General features: G+C 36.6%; 1 protein-coding gene across 1 annotated transcript; it reads left to right on the top strand.

Moving 5' to 3' along the window:
- Positions 1–924: 924 nt before the first annotated feature.
- LOC120301267 (hyaluronidase-like) lies at positions 925–13,244 on the top strand. The gene is made up of 4 exons (XM_039328265.1): positions 925–1,064; positions 4,041–4,991; positions 8,338–8,427; positions 12,657–13,244. The coding sequence occupies exons 1-4, from the start codon at positions 1,047–1,049 to the stop codon at positions 12,993–12,995; spliced, it is 1,398 nt and encodes a 465-aa protein (XP_039184199.1). The 5' UTR covers positions 925–1,046; the 3' UTR covers positions 12,996–13,244.
- Positions 13,245–13,270: the final 26 nt, after the last annotated feature.

Raw genomic sequence — 13,270 nt, 5'->3', positions numbered from 1 at the left:
TGACTATCTGGAGAGCCTCCTGGTCCAGGGGCAAATGCAACTGGTACAACAGATGGATTGTGCAATGTTCTTCCTGCCCCTACCTGCCACCTATCCTGAGCAAGAACTGTGAGTCTAAGAAAAAAAAATCCAGATTGTATACTAGTGTTGAATTGGGAATTACCTAAATATCCACAGCCAATAATTTTGCTAGAATTAAACCTGAACCCGTCTCTCCCTATACAGAGCCTTCTAGCATCCTGAAGGCAAAAAGAAAGATGACTTTAACAGAGACATGCAAGGACTGTTATCTAGGCAAAAGGGGCTGAGGCATAATTTATTGGTCTGAGATATCTAGTGGGGTCAACATCTTCAGACATTAGGACATTGGCAGTGTGTTTTGATCATCCTGTAATCACATGTACAGTCAAGTATCATCTATACTTATGGTTGATCTTGTCCACTTGTCTCAGGTAGATATTACAATGAGAATGTTGAGCTGCAAGCACCCCACAGATGAGGCCTTGGACCTGACTGTCAAACCAACTGTAACTGGCCACAAAGAAAGGAGAATCTTTACTTTGTAGTCCCCACTCCCCACATCCTTGGAGACAGTCCAGAAGAACATAATGATAAATATCAAATGATCCTGACAAATCAAGGAGAACCTGGACAATACTATCATTCCTATCTCATGATTAATGCTGTCTCCATGCTATCCTCTGATGTGAAACTTGAGTGTCAGGGTCTGAAAGGACATCAAATTGATGACTAAATTAAGGGCTCTGAGAAGATAAATGGTTGCAGTATGCTACTTGTATTGCTATTTTTCTAAGTTGCTTATACTGCATGCCCTTTTGTGCCAATGTTCTTTCCCTATTGTTTTCATCACCAAGATTCTATCTATGTTTCACCAAAGTTCTCTAAAGATGAGGTTAAACTGAAGTGACTTTATGTACGATGTTTAAGAAAGTTGTGTCTTCTCACAGTGTGAATTATATACAGTAGTGTTATATATGAGAATATAAGTAACATATAACGATAAATTGCAGAATTAATCTAATTTGATGTTTCAGCATAACTTTGTAAGTAAAATGGAATACCAGTTTGGGTTGCTCATCTACTTCTGGGGGAATGTTTTGAGTGATAACACTAAAGTAATTTATTTTAATTAACGTATAGAATAAGATGCTGAAGTTCATGTTTATCTGTGTTTCAATACATTAAATATAGAATATCCTGTTAAAAATTTGAATGGGGTAGGGAAAAGTTATAGTATCCTGCAGTACTTTGTATGATCAGAATATCCTAATCTGAAAAATACATAAATTGGGAAATACTATATACTCAGCTGAGAAATTGGTAACCCTCCCCACCACTCAGGAGCTACTCTCATGCTTAATAATAATAATAATAAAGTTGGAAGGGACCTTGGAGGTCATCTAGTCCAACCCTCTGCTCAGCAGGAAACCCCATACCATTTCAGACAAATGGGTGTCCAGTCTCTTTGTAAAAACTTCCAGTGTTGGAGCATTCACCGCTTCTGGAGGCAGATTGTTCTACTGGTTAATTGTTCTAACTGTCAGAAAGTTTCTCCTTAGTTCTAGGTTGCTTCTCTCCTTGATTAGTTTCCATCCATTGCTTCTTGTCTTGCCCTTAGGTGCTTTGGAGAATAGCTTGACTCCCTCTTCTTTGTGGCAGCCCCTGAGATATTGGAACACTGCTATCATGTCCCCCCTCGTCCTTCTCTTCATTAAACCAGACATACTCAATTCCAGCAATCGTTCCTTATATGTTTCAGCCTCTAATCATCTTTGTTGCCCTTCTCTGTACTCTTTCTAGAGTCTCAACATCTTTTTTACATCGTGGTGACCAAAACTGGATGCAGTATTCCAAGTGTGGCCTTACCAAGGCATTGTAAAGTGGTATTAATACTTCACATGATCTTGATTCTATCCCTCTGTTAATGCAGCCTAACACTGTGTTGGCTTTTTTGGCAGTGCAGCACACTGCTGGCTCATATGTAAGTGATGTCCACTTCACTAGAGCAGGGCCTTCTGTAAATCTTCAACTCTTGACTTCAAACAGCTTAATTTGACTGATTGGCTCAAACTGACTTCACTCAGATGCTCAATATGGTCTACTTAAATAAAAAAACCTTACCCCAGTTAGAATGAAACCACATTAAATAGTATTTCCTTTTACACAAAAGCCCTATTTTTCTCATAAAACTAAGATCAGGGAAGAAGTCAATTGAAGTGCCCTATGACAGACAGGTGATTACAGATCAGCAGCATCAGAACAGACATAGGTTAGACTCAGTAGTCTTCTTAGAGAAGAGACATGAAGAGAAGAGATCTGACATCATAGCTAGCTAAGATTCTTTATTAAAATTAGTCTGAAGCCACATTTGATTGAACAATGGTCTAAACCAGGGTTATCAAACTGCTGGCCCACAGGCCAGTTGCATCATATGGATGCCATGCCCACCCCAGCTCCAGGAATGTGAAAAACGTTGTGATGCATTAAGACACGTCACGTGATGCAGCGAGTTTGATATCTGTGGTCTAAACAAAGAGAAAAAGAACACAGAATGTACAATTTTATTTTGACAAATACAAAACATAAAATGAGTAAATAAAAAGGCCCTATTAATAACAATAAATTCACAAGTTTTTTTTTATAAATTCCATATAACAGAAGAATTGATAAAGTTACACCTGTTGTCATTAACAAAACAATAAATTCTGTCAAACTTGATAAAAATGTGATTCTTGCCTCTGGCAGACCAGTTATTCTAAGTTTGTCTAAGTTATTCTAAGATGTTTTTTTTTATAATAAAGCAAATGAGAACATCTTTTTTAAATCCTCAAATAAATGGTTAAATTTTCAACATTGAGTACTAATTAATTTGGCTTCCCGAAGTAAATAGACAATCAGCTCCTTATTTTTAAGTGAGGCATTAGATCATATAAACTGATTCAACAACTCTAATTCTGAAGAATATCTGACTCATAATTTGCAGTAATTCTAACATTTCTTATAATATTGTGCCAGAAGAGAACCACCTGATCCCTTCGCAAACGTCTTCGAGAGTGATTGTGTGGGATTTATGCTAATTCATCAATGTTAATTGTCATTTTTAATTGTAATTCTTGGTTAAAGGCAGAAAGTAAACCTCTTGATTTCCATAATGATTGCTATTTTGGTTCAACTATTACATTGTCCAAATCAGTATCCCAAGCCCCTTCAAGCCATAAGAGGGATTCATAATTTTAATTTTTAAAAATGGCATATACTGTAGATTTTTAACATTATTCCTTTTGGTTGTGCCAAGTAATATGATATTAAATTATCAAACATTTATGTATTTATTAAATTGATTGTTGCCCGTTAACATTATCAAGTGACTCTGCAAAGATAATGCAAGGATAAGTTCCAATTCCTAACTAATTCTTTTTCCTGTTCTGTGTTAATCTAGTGCTCAGTCTTTTCTTTACCATGTTGCCTGGCCTTGGTATAACAATCATTTATCTCATAAAAGTTGTAATTTCTCAATAATTTTAATTAAGTTAATTCATTTTGATTCTCCCACTTGAAAAAAAGCATTAGCTGTGTTAGAGGGGAGGTGAGACTAAAACCACAATCAATTGTGCTCCACAATATAAAGGCCTAATCCCATTTTTTATTCAAGGCAGCTTAAACCCATTGCTTTTTCTTTACATTATATTTTCTGGTTTTGTTTGGCATCTTTTCTCTCAAAACTTTGGTTCTTGGCTCTTGCTGCTTATAGTAATAGCTAAAGATATGGGGATTTGTGTTCATATAGAAATTCTATTGCAATTATTTTATTTGAATTAATATATTAATTTCACCTGTCTAATTAATTTGATCAGTATTACATTAAACACCCTTTAGATATGACCAGAAATAATTGATTAATTAAACATTGTTTACCTTTTAACAAATAGTATGAAAAATAGCTGTACACAATATCTACCGCAACTATGAATTTTCTTATCATCACTGTACTTTTCCTGTTCTTCTTTCCTTCCCTCAAGGAACTAACAGCACCAGAAAATCTGCATATTATGTATCACCTATGGATCAAATGCCTGGCAGCTTGGATATTTCTGAAGAGATTTAATGGAGTTCATGTTATGCATGCCAAAGCTCCAATGTATCCTAATGAGCCTTTCCTTGTGTTCTGGAATGCACCTACTACCCAATGTCGGCTGCGCTATAAGGTGGATTTAGATCTCAAGACTTTTCACATTGTAACAAATGCCAATGACTCTTTAAGTGGGTCTGCTGTGACAATATTTTATCCTACCCATTTGGGAGTCTATCCCCATATTGATGACCGTGGGCATTTCGTCAATGGGATTATACCGCAAAACGAAAGCCTCGCGAAACATCTCAATAAATCAAAATCGGATATTAACCGTATGATCCCACTGAGGACATTTCATGGACTTGGAGTCATTGACTGGGAAAACTGGAGACCCCAGTGGGATAGAAACTGGGGCAGTAAAAATGTTTACAGAAACAGATCTATTCAATTTGCTAGAGATTTGCACCCAGAGTTATCTGAAGATGAAATCAAGAAATTAGCTAAGCGAGAATATGAAAAAGCTGCAAAGAGTTTCATGAGAGATACACTTTTACTAGCTGAAGAAATGCGACCAGATGGATATTGGGGCTACTATCTGTATCCAGATTGCCATAATTATAATTATAAGACAAAACCTGATCAATACACAGGAGAATGTCCAGATATTGAAATAACACGGAATAATCAGCTACTTTGGCTATGGAGAGACAGTACTGCCCTTTTTCCTAATATATATCTCGAAACCATATTGAGGTCAAGTGACAATGCTTTGAAATTTGTGCACCATCGCCTTAAAGAATCAATGCGCATTGCTTCCATGGCTAGGAAAGATTATGCCTTGCCTGTTTTTGTATATGCCAGGCCATTCTATGCATATTCCTTTGAGCCTTTAACACAGGTAAGATATTGGAGTATATGAATTTCAGAATCAAGGTTTGTTGACAGCTACATTACATATTTGTTAGAACTCTAAAACTTCATGAGAGAATTCATAGAGGATCTCACTCCATCTGGTTCATACCCATAAGCATGCTTTAATTTTCTCCTCTTGAACACCAGCGTAGGACAAGTCCAACATGGGTCAATTTGTTGCATGTCAGATTCTTCATGTAATCAGGGATCCTGATTGTTTAGAATTCTTCATGCTAAAGGATCCAAAGTAAACAGGATAGGACTATTTTACATCATTATCAATCACATGGCCATGGGAAAGGAATAGTCAGCAAGTGAAATCCCACATCCCACAGATATTCCTTGAGCTGCATATATGTATACATTGACAATTGGAATGTTACCATATGATACAAATCTGAGTATGCATAATGTTCAACCCTATTTTCATAGTTCAGTGTGCTATCATAGGCTTGAATTACATATTGGCAAGGCTGATGTTAAATATTTTACGTCTGTAACACATAGCAAAAGCTCCTTGCTTCTCAAGGCAAGATGCTCCATACTCTAAGACAGGGTTAGGCAACCCAAAACACTCAAAGAGCCACTTGGACCCATTTCCCACCAAAAAGAAAACACCGGAAGCCTCAAAACCCTTTTGATATCTAAAATGAAGATAACACTGCATATATCTTTTTTTACCTTTATTATAAGTGTGTGTGTGTGTGTGTGTGTGTGTGTGTGTGTGTGTAAAAGGGAGTGCACATTTCTAAAATTTGGATTGCTAGCAAAGAATTAAGGGAGAACTGGAATAGCTATTTTGAACTCTTTAGCTCTTTTCAACCAGACATACCCAGAGTTCATACCCAGAGTTCGAAATAGCTATTCCAGTTCTCCTTAATTCTTTGCTAGCAATCCAAATTTTAGAAATATATATATATATATATATATATATATATATATATATATATATATATATATATTACACACACACACACACACACACACACATTAAAAATAAAAGTAAAAATATCACTCTTGGGAATATCCATACTATTAAAACAATGATCACCAAGAGAATGCTTTAAGAGAATAAAATTACATACACACAGAGGTAAAAAAAGGATATGTGCAGTGTTATCTTCATTTTAGATGTCAAAAGGGTCTCTCTCTCTCTCTGTGTCTCTCTCCCTCCTTCCCTATCTGCCCTTGGTCTGCCACTCCTCTTCCCCCACTCTCTTTCTTTCTCTCTCTCTTTCCTCTCTCTCTCTCTCTCTCTCTCTCCCCCTCCCTCTCTCTTTCTCTCTTTCTCCCCCCCTCCTACCTGCTGCTCACCTGGCAAGCTTCAAGCTGTTGTCCAACAAGCTCAGGGGTAGGCAACCTCGTCTCTTTTATGACTCATGGACTTCAACTCCCAGAATTCCTAAGTCAGCAGAGCTGGGCTAGCTAGATCTCTTCTGCCCTTCCTGCTTCCTGCAGAGACGCAGCAAAGGGAGGAGCTCCGCCCAGTAAGCTTTTCAGCTCCTCAGAGAACACTGTGAGTGCACTCTCTTTTACAAACACACGCACACACACATACACACACACACACACACACACACACACACAGAGAGAGAGAGAGAGAGAGAGAGAGAGAGAGAGAGAGAGAGAGAGAGAGAGAGAGAGAGAAGCAGGGAAGTGCAATTGCCTCTCTCTGTCTCTGTCTCTCTCTGCAAAGGCAGAGGAGGCTGGGAGCCACAGGGGAAGGCTCAAAGAGCCGCATGCAGCTCTGGAGCCGCAGGTTGCCGACCTGTGCTCTACGACAATCGAGTTATTTTGACTCATGAAAATTTCACAAAATACATTAAAATACAATGGGAAAACAATAGCTAGTTCAAATCGGGATAACATATTGTCCAGCAGCGCTCTTTCCCCACAGCAGTATGATTGGCTTTGCCAACATAAGAGATATCTGATTAGATCTTCCCACTTTTTACTAAACTGAAGGCTGCTATAAAGTGCAGCTGTAGATTTGCTCCTAGGAATATTGCAGAGACTGGATAAGGGATGAAGAATGAAATGTCCCATCCTCACTTTTTAGTCAAATTTCCTCTCCTGCAGTTGCAGTTCGACAGGCAGGAAAAAATAAATATAGATATTTAGATTTTTTCACTTGTGGATATACAAGTATGTCTGTGTGTATATGAAGGAAGTAAGTATAATTTTACCATTTCATTAAAGCATAAATAAAACATAAGCATTATATATTGGTTCTATTGTCCCTTGTCCCTGCTTATATAATTATTACAAAAACTAGAATGAAGTTTCAGGGATAGATGAAATGATCAACATAGTGGACATACAGAAGCAGAATAATATGGCTCACAGTGCTAGATAACTTGAATGATTACATCCAGTATTCCTGAACCCAGAACATATATATCATCCATATATATCATTTATATTTCTTATTGCTTTACTTTTAGCAATTCAAAAAGTACAATTCCTCATCTAAACTATAACTCGTGAATGAAAATATTGGAATAACTTGAATCTCCAACATGGTGCTTGATATATCTTACACATTTTGATGCTTACTGAGATCCCTGCCCTATCTAGTTTATTTTTAAGGCTCTTTTAAAGACAATATTGGGAAGGAATGATGTACTTAAGCAACACAACTTCAAGCATATCTAACAAGGTTTTTGAGCCCTGCATAGGCTATACTGGCATTTTTAAAAGGTGGGTCTCTCTTTTCCTTTCCTTCTAGTGTGTAACATTTTATTAGCAACAGCCTTCATAGCAATCATTTTAAGAGAGTCTCAATACCACATTTCAAAATTACTAATGCACCCACTAGCTCAGAAATCAGATTTATTGGACATACACTCTCAACAAAGAATTATAGGCTATTTTCTGAACACAGCATTTGAATGTAAAGGAATTTTCCTAATACTATAAAGTCCACATATTTAGCATATTGTAACTCAGGGGTTTCCAAACTTGGCAACTTTCTGGCTGAGGAATTCTGGGAGTTGAAGTCCACAAGTCTTAAAGTTACCAAGTTGGAGCAAAGCTGCTCTAACTTAATAATCTGAAAAAGCCTCATATCTGAGAAACTATCACAATAATTTTTACTGGGAGTATGCATCAGCGTCGTTGACGTTCAGCAAGGCATTTGATAGAGCTATGAAAGAGTATTCTTTCCCAGGGTGCTAAATTTGCTAAACAGGACTTGTGCTTAAACCTGTTTTCTCATAAATAGCCCTCCAAAAATAAGGGGAGGAGGGGAAATGGCTGCCAATATTTTAACTGTTTATTATCAGTGAGTGGTGCTCTATTAAAATAATCCTATTCATTGCCTTACTTTTCAGGAAGACTTGGTGACTACAGTTGGTGAAACAGCGGCCATGGGGGCAGCAGGAATTGTCTTTTGGGGAAGCATGCAATATGCCAGTACTGTTGTAAGTTAGTACGGCTGAACAAAATGCCCATAAGCCATATTCATTAAAATCCTTGAGACCCCTTCCTTCCTTTTATGTCAACATTTACAGCTTGTAATAAGTGGTCCAGGAATTGATATCAAGTTAGGATTATTTAGGGGATTATCAAACATGTCCGACACAGGGTGAAAACTTATTAAATACAATAACTTTCCTCAGTTACTGAAATAGTATTGAGAAAGCAATTAAGGGAATGAAGAGATTTGTAGCATCATTGCCTAATGTCTTCACTGGCACAGAAAAATAAAAGCGAAAACTACCCAAGTGTACCTTACCTACTGTAAGAAATCACATTATTTTTCTGCTCCTTGGTAGTAATGAATGGACAACTGGATAACATGTTGCTTGTGACACCAGTTTTAAATCCTGATCATTTCTCTAGATCAACCAGATGATAAAAAGGATCAAGTTTCTGACCCCCCCCCCAAATATTCTCAGAGGTAAGAGCAGGGCTTTTTTCCCTCATAGAACGCCCAGAACGGAGTTCCAGCCTCTTTTTTGAATGGAACCTTGTAGGGTAGGCAAGGCGGATTGTATGACATGTGTGAGTTCCGGCACCTTTTTTTTTTAAAAAAAGAAAAGAAAAATAGCACTGTGTAAGAGTAACAAACAGGAGCAGTCTGTAGTATTTGAAGGAAAGAAAAAAAAGAGACAGTCCTTAAGATCATTATTTTAATTTATTTTTAATTTAGTCAAGAGCACTATTAGCAGTGAAAGACTAAAGGTCTGCAGTAGAAAAGGGATCAAAATTATTGCCTGCACAATTATTTTTGTGATGAGAATATGCCTATGGCTATTCACACACCAGTATATGTATTGGTAAGTCTATAGTGTGAGGTTATAAGCATTTGTAATAATATGTGCTTAATTAATAATTGATTCATGGTGTTGGTTATGACCTAAAAAACCCTCCATGGCATGGGGTCAGGCTACCTATGGAACCATCTTTGTCCCATTACATCAGTCAGGCAGGGAAGGTATGTTGCAGACCCCATCAGTTAAGGAATTATGACTGATGGGGTTTAGGAAGAGATCCTTCTCTCTGCCATTGTCTCCACCCTGTGGAATATTCTCTCCCCAAAGATGAGGCAGGCCCTCCTTCTCCTGGCATTCTAAAAAGGGGTTAAAACATGGCCCTGTGACTTCAGGGGGGACCCCAGAGGAACATGCAGCCATGGTGTAGGTTGGCACCCTGAGACCTCTCCCTTCCCTTTTGAGCATGGTTTAATCATCCTTGCTTCCTTTTAAATTTTTATTTTTATACGCTGTTTTTATATTTAAACATTTTATTGTACACTAAATAAATAAAGATATAATTGAATAGATATGGAACTCCTGATATCTACACCACATCATGTGAATAGAAATGTGAGATTAGAAATGAAATCATTCTCTCTGATGTTTAAAAATGTCAGTGTTAATTTCCTTATTCATGTTGACACTGGAGATTATAATATGACTGTGCATGTATGAATCAAGTAAGAGTGTGAAGCTGTAAAGCAGTAATAGGTAATCCTGACCCATGGTCAGTATAAGCTTTTGTGTTCCCTACAGCCTTATGTGAGTATATGGTTAAAAATTATGTTATTTTTAAAATTTTTGAGGGTAAAAGCAAAATAGATGCTATGATTTCCACAGAGAACTTGCCAAAAACTGGGAAAAACTAATCTGTGTTTATGACCATCAGAGCTTTAATAATAAATAACAGCTATGACAAAAAACACAACAATCTGGGCTGCAGACAAAAAGAGAATTATAAACTTTAGAAAAAAAATATTTTTTTAACGCTTTGGATTACAAATATCTATTTAACCGGGACTCTAAAGCTATTTGCAGATAAGAAGGAAAACTCCAACTTTTGGCCATCATGGATCAGAGACATGTAGACAGAACACACCAAGAAAACATAAATACCTCTCAGGAGGAGATATATAGTATACTGCAATTAATTCAAATAACACTGAGTTCAAATCACAAAGAAATCCAAAATAACTTTGAAAATACAAATCAATCTATCTCTACAATACAATCTATCTCTTTACAACAAAAAAACTTCCAAGAAACAAGAACAGAGAAGTAACAGACAAAACAAATAAGTGGACATAAAATTGAAAATAGAGACTCAAAGATGGAACTTAACAAAGCAAGAAAACATGATTTCCCCTAGTGGGGAAAAATGACAAGAAATGGAAAAAACAACTCATCCCTTGAGGCTACAAAATAAATCTGAGGACAAAAAACCAGATTGGATAAAATGGAATGTAGATGTTGAACACATCAGAGAGAAAGGAAATGATAAGAGAAGCAAAGAAAGAGAAAGAGAAAAACATTTTCAAGAAACATGGAATGGCGACTTTCGGTTCCGGTTTGCAGCGACTCTAGTTGCATGGGGAGACTCGTCTCCTTGGTGGCTAGCTTTCCCTCTGCCAGTCGACTCTTATACGGGTCGAAAGTCACCCTGGAGGGTGAGACTTCCATCGAAGAGGCTTCAGATCAGCTATGGAGGAGTGGCGGCTCCTCCAGCAGTCCGGCGATCTCTGAGGGCTGACAGAGAAGAAAATCAGCCAGTAAAATGGCCAATCATCCTGCTGCTTCAAACCGCAAGTCAAGAACATCTAAGCTGTAAGAGCCCCCGTGGTGAATCCGGGTGAGATTTTTCCTTGTTACTCTGTCTACCTGACTTTCTTTTTTGCCTGTAAGAGCCTTGTTGGAATTATTTCCCTGGCCAGAGAAAGCAGCTTTTATATTTTTGGGAAAGAAGGTATTTTACAAGATAAAAATTTACTTTCATATTTTTGGGGACATAGAAAACTCTCTCTTTTTTGTTCTATCACCTGGTGTTGGAAGATTATTTCTTCTTTCACATTATACTTTTAAAGATAGAAACAAAGCAATGCTGTCTGGAAAAGACTCTTTCTTAACTTACTGAGGACATGTAGTGGCGAAAATTTAATATTGCATCTTCTGGTTACTTGTTTGAAGTTAGACCAGACCTGACCTTCAAATCATTTTTGGAAAAAATAAGCTGAGCTGTGGGAATTGTGGGGGTGGATATAGACTAACCCTTACTAAATACAGCCTCCACAAACAAAACAAACAAACAAAAAAATCTACTACTAACTACTATCAAAATGGAGAATTTGCATTCACAATTAAACTATAAGCTTATACTGGAAAAGATACATGAGGCCACTACAGAAATTTGTGCCATATTGAAAGAGTCTACTTCAGAACTAAGATCCAGAAATTTCACTTCAAACATTCAAACGGATGACCAGACTATACCTGACTATTTTACAAACCAAATTATATTAGAAGAGGAATTAACTGAGATAAAAGAGGAGCTTATTTTATCTACAAACCTTTCATCTGTAACTTTGAGGAACAGAAGAAGCAAAGATTGAGATTTGAAACTACAAAGCGATGATATTTTAAGGAGGAGAAAAACAGATGCTTGACGCAAAGGTTGGGACTTCTATTTCTTCAAAGGCCATTCCAAGCAACAAAAATAGACTCACTGATTGAAAGGGAAGCGTGTTTATGGAAACCTTCCTGGTACAGGAAAAAATCTAGAATTAGACTTAAAAGAGAAATCTAAAACTGTGTAATGGATTAAAAGGCAATACTGGATTACTGGATTTATGGATTGTTTTAAGGATTAAGATTTAGAGTTAGAAGCATATATATATATATATAATATATATATATATATATATATATATATATATATATATATATATATATGCATGATTATTAGAATAGATATTTTAAACAGATTAAGAATGTATTGGATTGTACTTATGTAGCATTTGGGAAATATATGAAAATCATTATGTACTGGAATATAAATCCCAGGCTGCAAAATGTTTACAGTTCTACTACATGCACTCATTTTCTGCATATGTATTTCTGCTTATAAAGTTGTATTCCAGCAGCTATCAAACTTTGCCATTGCCTCTTTTTTGTCAGACTTTGAATGGAAGGAGAAAAGAGCTGGTTCCATTGGAGAGAAATTGGGTGGGAGGAAGTGGATTCTGGGACTACCAGAATTCAGCCACAGCCACTTTCTGTTTTCCAATGCTTTGCTTGCATAGCCATTTTCCAATATTTGATTTCAATTCAATTTCTGAGTAGATATGTTTTATGTTCTATAGTAATGCAAAAATCAATTATTCTTTGTTTTATTTTAGGATAGCTGTAGAAAAGTGAAAGACTATATGGATGGTCCATTGGGACATTATATCGTTAATGTGACTACTGCAGCCAAGATTTGCAGCCACTTCCTTTGCAAGAAACATGGAAAATGTGTTCGAAAACATAGTGATTCAAATGCCTTTCTACACTTGTTTCCTGATAGTTTTAGGATCCTGGTGCATGGCAATGCAACAGAAAAAAAAGTGATTGTAAAAGGAAAATTGGAGTTGGAGAATTTGATTTTCTTAAGAAATAACTTTATGTGCCAGTGTTACCAAGATTGGAAAGGACTATATTGTGAAAAGCATTCTATAAAAGATATAAGGAAAATATAAGGAAATTAAATGCATTGAAGAGTCTTTCATTTATTCCCAAACAAAACAAAATTGTCACACAGAAATCCAGCTTTGATCTGAGGGCAATTTTATTAGATCTTCTGAGGACTTACAAATATGTACAACTTTTAAGTTTCTAAGCAAAATAAGATGCTATAATTAAACATTAAGGAAAAAAGGATACAGGTGGTTGTGTACTGTAATGTGCTTTAGGAGGAAGGAGGGACATGACTGTTTTTCAAATCTTGGGTCTACCTAATTAAAACATTTGCTTC

Source organism: Crotalus tigris, unplaced genomic scaffold (assembly GCF_016545835.1).
Source record: "Crotalus tigris isolate CLP2741 ecotype Arizona unplaced genomic scaffold, ASM1654583v1 scf7180000024375.2447938, whole genome shotgun sequence".
In the NCBI taxonomy this organism is placed as follows: domain Eukaryota; kingdom Metazoa; phylum Chordata; class Lepidosauria; order Squamata; family Viperidae; genus Crotalus; species Crotalus tigris.
This window is presented reverse-complemented; position numbering and strand designations above follow the sequence as displayed.

What these genes read in the sequence shown, in the direction of transcription:
- LOC120301267 (XM_039328265.1), top strand. An exon ending in CCTTTGAGCCTTTAACACAG is followed by an intron (nt 4,992 to 8,337) that starts GTAAGATATTGG and finishes CTTACTTTTCAG; the next exon opens with GAAGACTTGGTGACTACAGT. An exon ending in TGCAATATGCCAGTACTGTT is followed by an intron (nt 8,428 to 12,656) that starts GTAAGTTAGTAC and finishes GTTTTATTTTAG; the next exon opens with GATAGCTGTAGAAAAGTGAA.